The sequence below is a fragment of the Oncorhynchus nerka genome, linkage group LG11, assembly GCF_034236695.1.
Source record: "Oncorhynchus nerka isolate Pitt River linkage group LG11, Oner_Uvic_2.0, whole genome shotgun sequence".
In the NCBI taxonomy this organism is placed as follows: domain Eukaryota; kingdom Metazoa; phylum Chordata; class Actinopteri; order Salmoniformes; family Salmonidae; genus Oncorhynchus; species Oncorhynchus nerka.
Window position 1 is genome coordinate 38727000 of NC_088406.1, and position 16442 is coordinate 38743441.

The following is a 16442-nucleotide window of genomic DNA, read 5'->3' on the forward strand; positions in this document are numbered from 1 at the left end:
TGTACGAAGGGCTATATAAATACATTTGATTTGATTTGTTACTGATGGTAGGCTTTGTTACTTTGGTCCCAGCTCTCTGCAGGTCATTCACTAGGTCCCCCCGTGTGGTTCTGGGATTTTTGCTCACCGTTCTTGTGATCATTTTGACCCCACGGGGTGAGATCTTGCGTGGAGCCCCAGATCGAGGGAGATTATCAGTGGTCTTGTATGTCTTCCATTTCCTAATAATTGCTCCCACAGTTGATTTCTTCAAACCAAGCTGCTTACCTATTGCAGATTCAGTCTTCCCAGCCTGGTGCAGGTCTACAATTTTGTTTCTGGTGTCCTTTGACAGATCTTTGGTCTTGGCCATAGTAAAGTTTGGAGTGTGACTGTTTGAGGTTGTGGACAGGTGTCTTTTATACTGATAACAAGTTCAAACAGGTGCCATTAATACAGGTCATGAGTGGAGGACAGAGGAGCCTCTTAAAGAAGAAGTTACAGGTCTGTGAGAGCCAGACATCTTGCTTGTTTGTAGATGACCAAATACATATTTTCCACCATAATTTGCAAATAAATTCATAAAAAATCCTACAATGTGATTTTCTGGATTTCTTTTCTCATTTTGTCTGTCATAGTTGAAGTGTACCTATGGTGAAAATTACAGGCCTCTCTCATCTTTTTAAGTGGCAGAACTTGCACAATTTGTGGCTGACTAAATACTTTTTTGCCCTGTAAAGGATTCTGTTGGTGAATAGGAAAATTACAAGAACTGTTACAGGAAAGAACTGGAGGTCAAATACTGAACAAGTAAATCCTGACATCTCTTCCCAAGAAATAATCACAACATCTCTTCCCAAGAAATCATCACAACATCTCTTCCCAAGAAATCATCACAACATCTCTTCCCAAGAAATCATCACAACATCTCTTCCCAAGAAATCATCACAACATCTGTTCCCAAGAAATAATCACAACATCTGTTCCCAAGAAATAATCACAACATCTCTTTCCAAGAAATCATCACAACATCTCTTCCCAAGAAATAATCACAACATCTCTTCCCAAGAAATCATCACAACATCTCTTCCCAAGAAATCATCATGACACCACTTCCCAAGAAATAATAACAACATCTCTTCCAAAGAAATCATCACAACATCTCTTCCCAAGAAATCATCACAACATCTCTTCCAAAGAAATCATCACGACACCACTTCCCAAGAAATCCTCATGACACCACTTCCCAAGAAATCATCGCAACATCTCTTCCTAAGAAATCCTCATGACACCACTTCCCAAGAAATCACCATGACACCACTTCCCAAGAAATCATCATGACACCACTTCCCAAAAAATCATCACAACATCTCTTCACCAGAAATCATCACAACATCTCTTCCCAAGAAATCATCACAATATCTCTTCCCAAGAAATCCTCATGACACCACTTCCCAAGAAATCATCATGACACCACTTCCTAAGAAATCATCATGACACCACTTCCCAAGAAATCATCATGACACCACTTCCCAAGAAATCATCATGACACCACTTCCCAAGAAATCCTCATGACACCACTTCCCAAGAAATCATCGCAACATCTCTTCCTAAGAAATCCTCATGACACCACTTCCCAAGAAATCACCATGACACCACTTCCCAAGAAATCATCATGACACCACTTCCCAAAAAATCATCACAACATCTCTTCACCAGAAATCATCACAATATCTCTTCCCAAGAAATCCTCATGACACCACTTCCCAAGAAATCATCATGACACCACTTCCCAAGAAATCATCATGACACCACTTCCCAAGAAATCATCATGACACCACTTCCCAAGAAATCATCACAACATCTCTTCCCAAGAAATCATCACAACATCTCTTCCCAAGAAATCATCACGACACCACTTCCTAAGAAATCATCATGACACCCCTTCCTAAGAAATCATCATGACACCACTTCCCAAGAAATCATCACAACACCACTTCCCAAGAAATCATCATGACACCACTTCCCAAGAAATTATCACGACAACACTTCCCAAAAAATCATCACAACATCTCTTCCCAAGAAATCATCACGACACCACTTCCTAGAAAATCATCATGACACCACTTCCTAAGAAATCATCATGACACCACTTCCCAAGAAATCATCATGACACCACTTCCCAAGAAATCATCATGACACCACTTCCCAAGAAATCATCATGACACCACTTCCCAAGAAATCATCACAACATCTCTTCCCAAGAAATCATCACAACATCTCTTCCCAAGAAATCATCACAACATCTCTTCCCAAGAAATCATCACGACACCACTTCCCAAAAAATCATCATGACACCACTTCCCAAGAAATCATCATGACACCACACCCCAAGAAATCATCACAACATCTCTTCCCAAGAAATCATCACGACACCACTTCCTAAGAAATCATCATGACACCCCTTCCTAAGAAATCATCATGACACCACTTCCCAAGAAATCATCACGACACCACTTCCCAAAAAATCATCACAACATCTCTTCCCAATAAATCATCACAACATCTCTTCCCAAGAAATCATCACAACATCTCTTCCCAAGAAATCCTCATGACACCACTTCCCAAGAAATCATCACAACATCTCTTCCCAAGAAATCCTCATGACACCACTTCCCAAAAAATCATCATGACACCACTTCCCAAAAAATCATCATGACACCACTTCCCAAGAAATCATCATGACACCACTTCCTAAGAAATCATCATGACACCACTTCCCAAGAAATCATCATGACACCACTTCCTAAGAAATCATCATGACACCACTTCCTAAGAAATCATCATGACACCTCTCCCCCTACTTATTTTGCAATTGGTCAGGGGTCTGTTGGGATGGGGCAGCTCACCTGTCTGTCTGTTCTGATAGTGCCCCTACAGGCGCACACACACACACACACACACACACACAGCTCACCTGTCCGTCTGTACCGATGGTCCCTCCACAGTCTGACAGTAGCTCAGACATGTCATAGTAACTAGTGAACTCCCATAGACAAGCCTCTAGGTTGAGGTTCCTGTAGAAGCGCAGTATGCTGGATCCCCTTAGGGGGGCGCTGTACTGGTAGGGAGAGGTCTCCCCGATCACCTCAGGGTTCTTGGTGGCGTCTGTAATGAAGCCGTGGCGGGTCTTGACCTCGGTGAAGTCCAGCAGGTTAGAACAGCGGTGGTTCCCCACACGAGTACCATCAGGACTCAACGTCAGCTCAAAGTTAGACAGAGGACGGGTGGAGACCACAGGGAGCATGCCTGGGAGAGGAGAGGAGAGAAGAGAGGGGAGACAAGGGGTTAGGAGAGAGAGTGAAATAGAGAGTGAGAAAGAATGACAGAGAGAGAGAGAAAGAGTGTCAGAAATAGAGCAAGAGAGAGAGAGAGAGAAACGAGAAGTCTCTGTATTCCTCACCGTCTATGTGTGGCATGGTGACAGTGATCTTGATGAGGTTGGGGTGGTCTGGGTCCTCTGCTCCGGTGTAGCGTAGCTTGGCAGAGAAGGGCTCAGCGCCCACTGTACCCACCACACGAGGCTGGCACATACCATCCTCTATACTGATGGAGACTATGGAGCTGCTGAGTTCCAGGCCCTCGTCTCCGTTAGAGTTCACAGCCCGGCCTGCACACTGCACCCTAGAGCCAGCCTGGAGGGAGAGACACACAGCTCACATCAATACAGTCACTGGATCATTCACTTAGTAGTGGTGGGCATCTCACATCAATACAGCCTTCTCAATCACATCAATACAGTCATCTCAATCACATCAATACAGCCTTCTCAATCACATCATTACAGTCATCTCAATCACATCAATACAGCCTTCTCAATCACATCAATACAGTCATCTCAATCACATCAATACAGTCATCTCAATCACATCAATACAGTCATCTCAATCACATCAATACAGTCAACTCAATCACATCATTACAGTCATCTCAATCACATCAATACAGCCTTCTCAATCACATCATTACAGTCATCTCAATCACATCATTACAGTCATCTCAATCACATCATTACAGTCATCTCAATCACATCAATACAGCCTTCTCAATCACATCATTACAGTCATCTCAATCACATCATTACAGTCATCTCAATCACATCAATACAGTCAACTCAATCACATCATTACAGTCATCTCAATCACATCAATACAGCCTTCTCAATCACATCAATACAGTCATCTCAATCACATCAATACAGTCATCTCAATCACATCAATACAGTCAACTCAATCACATCAATACAGTCATCTCAATCACATCAATACAGCCTTCTCAATCACATCAATACAGTCATCTCAATCACATCAATACAGTCATCTCAATCACATCATTACAGTCATCTCAATCACATCAATACAGTCATCTCAATCACATCATTACAGTCATCTCAATCACATCAATACAGCCTTCTCAATCACATCATTACAGTCATCTCAATCACATCAATACAGTCAACTCAATCACATCAATACAGTCATCTCAATCACATCAATACAGCCTTCTCAATCACATTAATACAGTCATCTCAATCACATCAATACAGCCTTCTCAATCACATCAATACAGCCTTCTCAATCACATCAATACAGTCATCTCAATCACGTCAATACAGCCTTCTCAATCACATCAATACAGTCATCTCAATCACATCAATACAGTCAACTCAATCACATCAATACAGTCATCTCAATCACATCAATACAGCCTTCTCAATCACATTAATACAGTCATCTCAATCACATCAATACAGCCTTCTCAATCACATCAATACAGCCTTCTCAATCACATCAATACAGCCTTCTCAATCACATCAATACAGTCATCTCAATCACGTCAATACAGCCTTCTCAATCACATCAATACAGTCATCTCAATCACATCAATACAGCCTTCTCAATCACATCAATACAGCCTTCTCAATCACATCAATACAGTCATCTCAATCACATCAATACAGCCTTCTCAATCACATCAATACAGTCATCTCAATCACGTCAATACAGCCTTCTCAATCACATCAATACAGTCATCTCAATCACATCAATACAGCCTTCTCAATCACATCATTACAGTCATCTCAATCACATCAATACAGTCAAATCAATCACATCATTACAGTCATCTCAATCACATCAATACAGTCAAATCAATCACATCAATACAGTCATCTCAATCACATCAATACAGCCTTCTCAATCACATCAATACAGCCTTCTCAATCACATCAATACAGCCTTCTCAATCACATCAATACAGCCTTCTCAATCACATCAATACAGTCATCTCAATCACGTCAATACAGCCTTCTCAATCACATCAATACAGTCATCTCAATCACATCAATACAGCCTTCTCAATCACATCAATACAGTCATCTCAATCACATCAATACAGTCATCTCAATCATATCATTAGTCATCTCAATCACATCATTACAGTCATCTCAATCACGTCAATACAGCCTTCTCAATCACATCAATACAGTCATCTCAATCACATCAATACAGCCTTCTCAATCACATCATTACAGTCATCTCAATCACATCAATACAGTCAAATCAATCACATCATTACAGTCATCTCAATCACATCAATACAGTCAAATCAATCACATCAATACAGTCATCTCAATCACATCAATACAGCCTTCTCAATCACATCAATACAGCCTTCTCAATCACATCAATACAGCCTTCTCAATCACATCAATACAGCCTTCTCAATCACATCAATACAGTCATCTCAATCACATCAATACAGTCAACTCAATCACATCAATACAGTCAACTCAATCACATCAATAGTCATCTCAATCACATCAATAGTCAACTCAATCACATCAATACAGCCTTATCAATCACATCAATACAGTCATCTCAATCACATCAATACAGTCATCTCAATCACATCAATACAGTCATCTCAATCACATAAATACAGCCTTCTCAATCACATCAATACAGCCTTCTCAATCACATCAATACAGTCAACTCAATCACATCAATACAGCCTTCTCAATCACGTCAATACAGTCAACTCAATCACATCAATACAGTCATCTCAATCACATCAATACAGTCATCTCAATCACATCAATACAGTCATCTCAATCACAACAATACAGTCATCTCAATCACAACAATACAGTCAACTCAATCACATCAATACAGTCATCTCAATCACATCAATACAGTCAACTCAATCACAACAATACAGTCATCTCAATCACATCAATACAGTCAACTCAATCACAACAATACAGTCATCTCAATCACAACAATACAGTCAACTCAATCACATCAATACAGTCATCTCAATCACAACAATACAGTCATCTCAATCATTCACTTTAGGTATTTTCTTTGCCTGAGCCAATCCAAATTCACACTCAGTTCACTGATAATGTGTTCTCTACCTGGAAATAGACAGAGTCCAAGGTGATGATCTTGGAGGAGGAGAAGAAGGTATCAAAGTCCACCTCTCTCATGGAGCTGGTGACCCCGTCCAGGCTGGTTGGAGCGCTGACCAACCATCGATAGCGTGTCAGCGTGTCATTGATGTGCTCACTGATGCAGATGGAGCCAGTCTTGTCGTAGTCAGGGTACTTAGGGTTACAAGCCTGAGGGAGGGAGAGAGGGAGTGAGGAGAGAATGAGGAGGGAGTGAGGAGAGAGGAGACAGTGTTTGGGAATGAGGCAAAATATACTGTAATATAGTCCAAGGGAAAATGTGCATTGTTCATCAACATCACTCACCTGTGCTTCAATATCAAATTAAATCCTAATTTAATCCTAATTGACATATTCCTAAACCAAATAAATAACTTCGTTTTTAAAGTAAATTAAGACCAGACAGTGAATGCAATGATGCCTTGGCCTTCATCCTAAAAGGTATCCTATTCCCTATATAGTGCACTTCCCCATGGGACTCCAAATGTAGTGCACTAAACTGAGAATAGGTTGCCATTTGGGACGAACCTCTGGACTGGGAGGTTAAAAGTCTCCGTACCGTGACACAGACGACGGGGTAGCCTGCCACCAAGGGGGTATTTCTGGCCCTGGAGGTGTCGTCATACTGCAGTAGGGAGAACACCTGGGGGACGGAGGGGAAGGTGACGTCCGCCATGCTGTTGGTCTCCTCTATGTAGATAATGGCCTTACTCATCTGAGGACAGACAGAACAAAAACAGATCAAACATATAAGTGTTGTTAAAGGTAGTGATGTATCAGGGGCGACTAACGCAACAACTAAACTTCTCTCTTGTTCTTGTCCCTCAGCTATCACATTGAAGATAAGTGAAGCGTACCCGCTTATCTGCAATATTCTCCGTTCATCCTGCTACTTGTGTCAACGTCATATTGCGTCTATGTGATGTTATTGTTCCATTCCTCACCTGCGTCTCAGCCACCATGTTCTCATCAGGTTTCAGGTGGACAGTGAAGGCTTCTCTCATCTCTCTGACTCCATCAAACAAGATCTCCACCTCGATGTAGTGCTCTGTGTCACCCTCCTTGAACTCAATGTCTGGGGTAAACAACAACAACACGGCTCTAAGTTAGAGAGGGAACATCTAAACACTGCAGATACCGAGTTACCTTATCAAGAGGATTATTTCCATAGGGTCAGGATCCCAATCAGATCACCCTGTCAGGAAAAACTCATGGCCGTATTGATGTGAGAGGTTGTGACATTTCTCACCTTCAGATACAGGATGGTAGTCCTCTCCGGAGGTGGCTGATCCGTCCTTGGTGTGGACGCGGACCACAGAGACCTTGGAGGTGTCTCCTACCCTCAGCACTGGGATCTTCACCATGGACACCTGGCCTGCCCCGCTAGGCTCACTCACACTGAACTTAGTCTCCCCAAACTTGATGATGGCCTCTGGGGATAACATGGATGGGAGTCACAGAGTCAAACATGGAGCAGTGTGAACTCAGCAATGTTACAAACAGAGTAGAATGAGTTGAAGACACACACCCCAAAACAAATGAACAAGATGCTGACTAGCAGATTATGAACTTGAGAAAATAAGGGAAGTAATGCAATAAGTATCTGGGACTATTATAGAGTGAGCAACTTTTATTTTCTACAGGTGAAATGATGACAGTCTTACTGTCTGCCTCGTCCTTGATCTTGACCAGAGTCTCATTCTGTTTCCCGATGGACGCTCCGAACGGAGACTCACTGCGGGGCGACCCCAACACCAGCCTCAGCTCCTCCTCCTCCTCATGCTCCGTGTCATCAACCAAGGACAGAACACACGGCTTCTCCACCTCCCCTGGAAAGAGAGGGAAGGGATAGAGAGATGGAGATGGGAGGAAAAAGCGAGAGAGAGAGAGAGAGAGAGAGAGAGAGAGAGAGAGCGAGAGAGAGAAGAGAGATTAGCAAAAAGGGGTAACCAGTTGTTGAAATAAACTATACCCTTTTGGCCTACGAGGTGTTCCTTGTGTCAGTGTGTTACCAGTGTTTTTATTGTGTTTTACAGAATAGTTTTCAGTGTTACCTGTTTTTTCCCCAGTGTTTTACAGAATATTTTTTAGTGTTACCTGTATTTTTACAGTGTTTAACAGAATAGTTTTCAGTGTTACCTGTTTTTTATAGTGTTTTACAGAATAGTTTTCAGTGTTACCTGTATTTTTACAGTGTTTAACAGAATAGTTTTTAGTGTTACCTGTTTATTTACAGTGTTTTACAGAATAGTTTTCAGTGTTACCTGTTTTTTTACGGTGTTTTTACAGAATAGTTTTTAGTGTTACCTGTTTATTTACAGTGTTTTACAGAATAGTTTTCAGTGTTACCTGTTTATTTACAGTGTTTTACAGAATAGTTTGTAGTGTTACCTGTTTGTTTTTTTACAGTGTTTTACAGAATAGTTTTCAGTGTTACCTGTTTTTTGACAGTGTTTTACAGAATAGTTTTCAGTGTTACCTGTTTATTTACAGTGTTTTACAAAATAGTTTTCAGTGTTACCTGTTTTTTGACAGTGTTTTACAGAATAGTTTTTAGTGTTACCTGTTTTTTGACAGTGTTTTACAGAATAGTTTTTAGTGTTACCTGTTTTTTGTACAGTGTTTAACAGAATAGTTTTTAGTGTTACCTGTTTATTTACAGTGTTTTACAGAATAGTTTTCAGTGTTACCTGTTTTTTTATAGTGTTTTACAGAATAGTTTTTAGTGTTACCTGTTTATTTACAGTGTTTTACAGAATAGTTTTCAGTGTTACATGTTTATTTACAGTGTTTTACAGAATAGTTTGTAGTGTTACCTGTTTATTTATAGTGTTTTACAGAATAGTTTTCAGTGTTACATGTTTTTTTACAGTGTTTTACAGAATAGTTTAGTGTTACCTGTTTATTTACAGTGTTTTACAGAATAGTTTTCAGTGTTACCTGTTTATTTACAGTGTTTTACAGAATAGTTTGTAGTGTTACCAGTGTTTTTATTGTGTTTTACAGAATAGTTTTCAGTGTTACCTGTTTTTTCCCCAGTGTTTTACAGAATATTTTTTAGTGTTACCTGTATTTTTACAGTGTTTAACAGAATAGTTTTCAGTGTTACCTGTTTTTTATAGTGTTTTACAGAATAGTTTTCAGTGTTACCTGTATTTTTACAGTGTTTAACAGAATAGTTTTTAGTGTTACCTGTTTATTTACAGTGTTTTACAGAATAGTTTTCAGTGTTACCTGTTTTTTTACAGTGTTTTTACAGAATAGTTTTTAGTGTTACCTGTTTATTTACAGTGTTTTACAGAATAGTTTTCAGTGTTACCTGTTTATTTACAGTGTTTTACAGAATAGTTTGTAGTGTTACCTGTTTGTTTTTTTACAGTGTTTTACAGAATAGTTTTCAGTGTTACCTGTTTTTTGACAGTGTTTTACAGAATAGTTTTTAGTGTTACCTGTTTATTTACAGTGTTTTACAAAATAGTTTTCAGTGTTACCTGTTTTTTGACAGTGTTTTACAGAATAGTTTTCAGTGTTACCTGTTTTTTGACAGTGTTTTACAGAATAGTTTTTAGTGTTACCTGTTTTTTTACAGTGTTTTACAGAATAATTTTTAGTGTTACCTGTTTTTTGACAGTGTTTTACAGAATAGTTTTTAGTGTTACCTGTTTTTTGACAGTGTTTTACAGAATAGTTTTTAGTGTTACCTGTTTTTTTATAGTGTATTACAGAATAGTTTTTAGTGTTACCTGTTTTTTACAGTGTTTTACAGAATAGTTTTTAGTGTTACCTGTTTTTTACAGTGTTTTACAGAATAGTTTTTACTGTTACATGTTTGTTTTTTTACAGTGTTTTACAGAATAGTTTTCAGTGTTACCTGTTTTTTGACAGTGTTTTACAGAATAGTTTTCAGTGTTACCTGGTAGGAAGGTGATGATGGAAGCGTCTGTGTTGGGTCGTTCGTTGAAGTCCATCATGACCTGAGCGGTTCCCTGTCTGGTGTAACAGCGGACCGTTGACCTGTAACTGATGTCTCCACTACGATACACCACGACTGAGATCTGGCCGGAGTTCTCATGCCCCATGTACATGGCATCATGGAACTGCACCTTGGGCACTGTTAGAGGACAATCACATCAACAAATCATCTACATTAGATCAAGTGCATAGAGAAACAGTGTTGATCATAACCATGACATAATGTTCATAATTGTCTACAGCTGATCTTATAATGTACTATAAGCCTTTATAAAGGCTTTATAAATGCATTTATATGGACACTTACAGTAATGTAATACCAAAGTTTTCATTGGCAGCATTGTTCAATCGTCTTTACTGGTGTTGGTATGTTTCGGAGATGCCCTGTTTTGTCAGAGCAAGGTATGATATATTTCTCAACTTCTGAATGAAATGCCAGTGCCCGTTTTAATCTATATTTATAGTTAATTGATAATTAGACGCATTCTGACAAATCAGATACGTGGTGACTAAATCAGCTAGGTTCACTCACAGTCAGATACGTTGTGACTCGAACTGTGTCCCGAATGGCACCCTTTTCCCCATATAGTGCACTCATTTTGACCAGATGCTATGGGACCTGGTTAAAAGTAGTGCACTACATAGGGAATAAGGTGGCATTTGGGACGCAGTATATCAGCACGATTCACTCACGGTCAGAGACGGAGTCGTTTATGAGGATGGTGGCTTTCCCCGGTTCTCCCAGGATGCCGTTCATGGGCATGCGGAGGATCAGCTCGAATGTCTCGGTCCCCTCCAGCACCGGCTGACCCAGGTCATCCAGGATGGTAACCCTGAATGTCTGCTGGCTGACCCCCGGGGCGAAGTCCAGGTTCCTGCTGATACCGACGTAGTCCACACCGGCTAGAGGAGAGGAGAAACGGTCAATACCCACTAGAGGAGAGAGAGGGACTGAGCACTCCTACTCTGAGACACTTGATACATATGGGCCTAGATCTCCTATGACTCTATAATCATCAGTAGAGGTGAGTTAGATGAAAGGAAATACCACAACATGTTGATCAAATGTTGCTTCCTCTCAACAGTACATACAGTGAGGGAAAAAAGTATTTGATCCCCTGCTGATTTTGTACATTTGAAGTTGTCCTATCCCCTTAGCAGAAAAACACCCCCAAAGCATAATGTTTCCACCTTCATGTTTGACGGTGGGGATGGTGTTCTTGGGGTCATAGGCAGCATTTCTCCTCCTCCAAACACAGGGAGTTGAGTTGATTCCAAAGAGTTCCATTTTGGTCTCATCTCAACACTTTCACCCAGTTGTCCTCTGAATCATTCAGATGTTCATTGGCAAACTTCAGACGGGCATGTATATGTGCTTTCTTGAGCAGGGGGACCTTGCGGGCACTGCAGGATTTCAGTCCTTCACGGCATAGTGTGTTACCAATTGTTTTCTTGGTGACTATGGTCCCAGCTGCCTTGAGATCATTGACAAGATCCTCCCGTGTAGTTCTGGGATGATTCCTCACCGTTCTCATGATCATTGCAACTCCATGAGGTGAGATTTTGCATGGAGCCCCAGGCCGAGGGAGATTGACAGTTCTTTTGTTTCTTCCATTTGCGAATAATCGCACCAACTGTTGTCACCTTCTCACCAAACTGCTTGGCGATGGTCTTGTAGCCGATTTCAGCCTTGTGTAGGTCTACAATCTTGTCCCTGACATCCTTAGAGAGCTCTTTGGTCTTGGCCTTGGTGGAGAGTTTGGAATCTGATTGATTGATTGCCTCTGTGGACAGGTGTCTTTTATACAGGTAACAAGCTGAGATTAGGAGATATTTCTCTAGGTCACCAGGAGGGTGTAATGTTTGATGTTGTTCTTCATCCACTCAGAGCTATGAAGAGGCAGGGTGTTGATGGCCTGGCCTTTACCCCCCTGACTGCTTCCAACCCTACAGTAGCTATGGACGTCTGACCCACAGACCCAACTATGTGTTTCTGAACCAGCTTTGTGTGTCCCTCTGCTTGGAACTGCTTTATAAAGCTACAGTATGTGTGTCTGCTTGGGATGGCAGTTTAGATAGAAATAATATTTAGCTGAGGGCTGGAGAAGAGATAATTAAGAAGTGAGAGGGAAAGAGAGACAGTGGGGAGGGAGAGAGAAAGGGAGGAGTGAGGGAGGAGGGGAGGATTGAGGGAGGAGGGGAGGAGAGAGAGAGGAGTGAGGGGTTAGGAGGAGTGAGAAAGAGAGAGAGAGCGAGGAAGATGAGTGTCACGGCAGATTTCCTCCTCTTCCTCTGAAGAGGTGAAACAAGGATCGGACCAATACGCAGCGTGGTAGGTGCCCATGGTTTTTTAATAAGAAAATCTCAACCTGAACACAAATACAATAAACGTGAACTAACCGAAACAGTCCCGTGTGGCGCAAACACTGACACAGGAAACAATCACCCACAAAATACCCAAAGAATATGGCTGCCCAAATATGGTTCCCAATTAGAGACAAGATAGACAGCTGCCACTAATTGAGAACCAATCTAGGCAACCATAGACATACAATTTACCTAGACAGGTCACAGCCCCATAAACATACAAACCCCTAGACTAGGCAAAACACATAAAACCCCCATGTCACACCCTGACCTAACCAAAATAATAAAGAAAACAAAGATAACTAAGGCCAGGGAGTGACAATGAGGAGTGCTCGGGGCAGGAGATAAGAGGAAGGCTGCAGGCAGGGGGAAGGTTTTAGTTTCAGGAGATATATAGATGCTCTCTTTATCCAGACTTATACACCAGTGTGTGAGGGATTCAGTCTACATTCCTCTGTCTTTACTCAATCCAGATTTATTCCCAACTCTGTCCCTCCCAACTCTGTCCCTCCCAACTCTGTCCCTCCCAACCTTGTCCCTCCCAACTCTGTCCCTCCCAAACGTGTCCCTCCCAACCTTGTCCCTCCCAACTCTGTCCCTCCCAACCTTGTCCCTCCCAACCTTGTCCCTCCCAACCCTGTCCCTCCCAACTCTGTCCCTCCCAACCCTGTCCCTCCCAACTCTGTCCCTCCCAACTCTGTCCCTCCCAACCTTGTCCCTCCCAACCCTGTCCCTCCCAACTCTGTCCCTCCCAACTCTGTCCCTCCCAACCTTGTCCCTCCCAACTCTGTCCCTCCCAACCTTGTCCCTCCCAACTCTGTCCCTCCCAACCTTGTCCTCCCAACTCTGTCCCTCCCAACCTTGTCCCTCCCAACTCTGTCCCTCCCAACTCTGTCCCTCCCAACCTTGTCCCTCCCAACTCTGTGTCTCCCAACCTTGTCCCTCCCAACCTTGTCCCTCCCAACTCTGTCCCTCCCAACTCTGTCCCTCCCAACCTTGTCCCTCCCAACCTTGTCCCTCCCAACTCTGTCCCTCCCAACTCTGTCCCTCCCAACCTTGTCCCTCCCAACTCTGTCCCTCCCAACCTTGTCCCTCCCAACTCTGTCCCTCCCAACCTTGTCCCTCCCAACTCTGTCCCTCCCAACTCTGTCCCTCCCAACCTTGTCCCTCCCAACTCTGTCCCTCCCAACCTTGTCCCTCCCAACTCTGTCCCTCCCAACTCTGTCCCTCCCAACTCTGTCCCTCCCAACCTTGTCCCTCCCAACTCTGTCCCTCCCAACCTTGTCCCTCCCAACTCTGTCCCTCCCAACTCTGTCCCTCCCAACTCTGTCCCTCCCTACCTTGTCCCTCCCAACTCTGTCCCTCCCAACCTTGTCCCTCCCAACTCTGTCCCTCCCAACTCTATCCCTCCCAACTCTGTCCATCCCAACCTTGTCCCTCCCAACTCTGTCCCTCCCAACTCTGTCCCTCCCAACTCTGTCCCTCCCAACCTTGTCCCTCCCAACCTTGTCCCTCCCAACTCTGTCCCTCCCAACCTTGTCCCTCCCAACTCTGTGCCTCCCAACTCTGTCCCTCCCAACTCTGTCCCTCCCAACTCTGTCCCTCCCAACTCTGTGCCTCCCAACTCTGTCCCTCCCAACTCTGTGCCTCCCAACCTTGTCCCTCCCAACTTGTCCCTCCCAACCTTGTCCCTCCCAACTCTGTCCCTCCCAACTCTGTCCCTCCCAACCTTGTCCCTCCCAACTCTGTCCGTCCCAACTCTGTCCCTCCCAACCTTGTCCCTCCCAACTCTGTCCCTCCCAACCTTGTCCCTCCCAACTCTGTCCCTCCCAACTCTATCCCTCCCAACTCTGTCCCTCCCAACCTTGTCCCTCCCAACTCTGTCCCTCCCAACTCTATCCCTCCCAACTCTGTCCCTCCCAACTCTGTCCCTCCCAACTCTATCCCTCCCAACTCTGTCCCTCCCAACTCTGTCCCTCCCAACCTTGTCCCTCCCAACTCTATCCCTCCCAACTCTGTCCCTCCCAACTCTGTCCCTCCCAACCTTGTCCCTCCCAACCTTGTCCCTCCCAACTCTGTCCCTCCCAACCTTGTCCCTCCCAACTCTGTCCCTCCCAACTCTATCCCTCCCAACTCTGTCCCTCCCAACTCTGTCCCTCCCAACTCTGTCCCTCCCAACTCTATCCCTCCCAACTCTGTCCCTCCCAACTCTGTCCCTCCCAACCTTGTCCCTCCCAACTCTATCCCTCCCAACTCTGTCCCTCCCAACTCTGTCCCTCCCAACCTTGTCCCTCCCAACCTTGTCCCTCCCAACTCTGTCCCTCCCAACCTTGTCCCTCCCAACTCTGTCCCTCCCAACCTTGTCCCTCCCAACTCTGTCCCTCCCAACTCTGTCCCTCCCAACTCTGTCCCTCCCAACCTTGTCCCTCCCAACTCTGTCCCTCCCAACTCTGTCCCTCCCAACTCTGTCCCTCCCAACCTTGTCCCTCCCAACTCTGTCCCTCCCAACCTTGTCCCTCCCAACTCTGTCCCTCCCAACTCTGTCCCTCCCAACCTTGTCCCTCCCAACTCTGTCCCTCCCAACTCTGTCCCTCCCAACTCTGTCCCTCCCAACCTTGTCCCTCCCAACTCTGTCCCTCCCAACCTTGTCCCTCCCAACTCTGTCCCTCCCAACTCTGTCCCTCCCAACTCTGTCCCTCCCTACCTTGTCCCTCCCAACTCTGTCCCTCCCAACCTTGTCCCTCCCAACTCTGTCCCTCCCAACTCTATCCCTCCCAACTCTGTCCATCCCAACCTTGTCCCTCCCAACTCTGTCCCTCCCAACTCTGTCCCTCCCAACTCTGTCCCTTCCAACCTTGTCCCTCCCAACCTTGTCCCTCCCAACTCTGTCCCTCCCAACCTTGTCCCTCCCAACTCTGTGCCTCCCAACTCTGTCCCTCCCAACTCTGTCCCTCCCAACTCTGTCCCTCCCAACTCTGTGCCTCCCAACTCTGTCCCTCCCAACTCTGTGCCTCCCAACCTTGTCCCTCCCAACCTTGTCCCTCCCAACCTTGTCCCTCCCAACTCTGTCCCTCCCAACTCTGTCCCTCCCAACCTTGTCCCTCCCAACCTTGTCCCTCCCAACCTTGTCCCTCCCAACTCTGTCCCTCCCAACTCTGTCCCTCCCAACCTTGTCCCTCCCAACTCTGTCCGTCCCAACTCTGTCCCTCCCAACCTTGTCCCTCCCAACTCTGTCCCTCCCAACCTTGTCCCTCCCAACTCTGTCCCTCCCAACTCTATCCCTCCCAACTCTGTCCCTCCCAACCTTGTCCCTCCCAACTCTGTCCCTCCCAACTCTATCCCTCCCAACTCTGTCCCTCCCAACTCTGTCCCTCCCAACTCTATCCCTCCCAACTCTGTCCCTCCCAACTCTGTCCCTCCCAACCTTGTCCCTCCCAACTCTATCCCTCCCAACTCTGTCCCTCCCAACTCTGTCCCTCCCAACCTTGTCCCTCCCAACCTTGTCCCTCCCAACTCTGTCCCTCCCAACCTTGTCCCTCCCAACTCTGTCCCTCCCAACTCTATCCCTCCCAACTCTGTCCCTCCCAACTCTGTCCCTCCCAACTCTGTCCCT

General features: G+C 44.5%; 1 protein-coding gene across 1 annotated transcript in view; it reads right to left on the reverse strand.

Annotated features, from left to right (window-relative positions):
• The window catches only part of LOC115137781 (FRAS1-related extracellular matrix protein 2-like), a 116861-nt gene that overhangs the window by 10535 nt on the left and 89884 nt on the right, over positions 1 to 16442 (reverse strand). The window contains exons 10-18 of the mRNA XM_065024067.1: positions 11156 to 11365; positions 10404 to 10601; positions 8155 to 8319; positions 7740 to 7922; positions 7435 to 7565; positions 7050 to 7205; positions 6458 to 6661; positions 3443 to 3674; positions 2957 to 3288 (exon numbers count right to left, since the gene is read on the reverse strand). Of these exons, the coding sequence (XP_064880139.1) occupies positions 2957 to 3288; positions 3443 to 3674; positions 6458 to 6661; positions 7050 to 7205; positions 7435 to 7565; positions 7740 to 7922; positions 8155 to 8319; positions 10404 to 10601; positions 11156 to 11365 (1811 nt within the window). The remainder of the gene's footprint in view (positions 1 to 2956; positions 3289 to 3442; positions 3675 to 6457; positions 6662 to 7049; positions 7206 to 7434; positions 7566 to 7739; positions 7923 to 8154; positions 8320 to 10403; positions 10602 to 11155; positions 11366 to 16442) is intronic.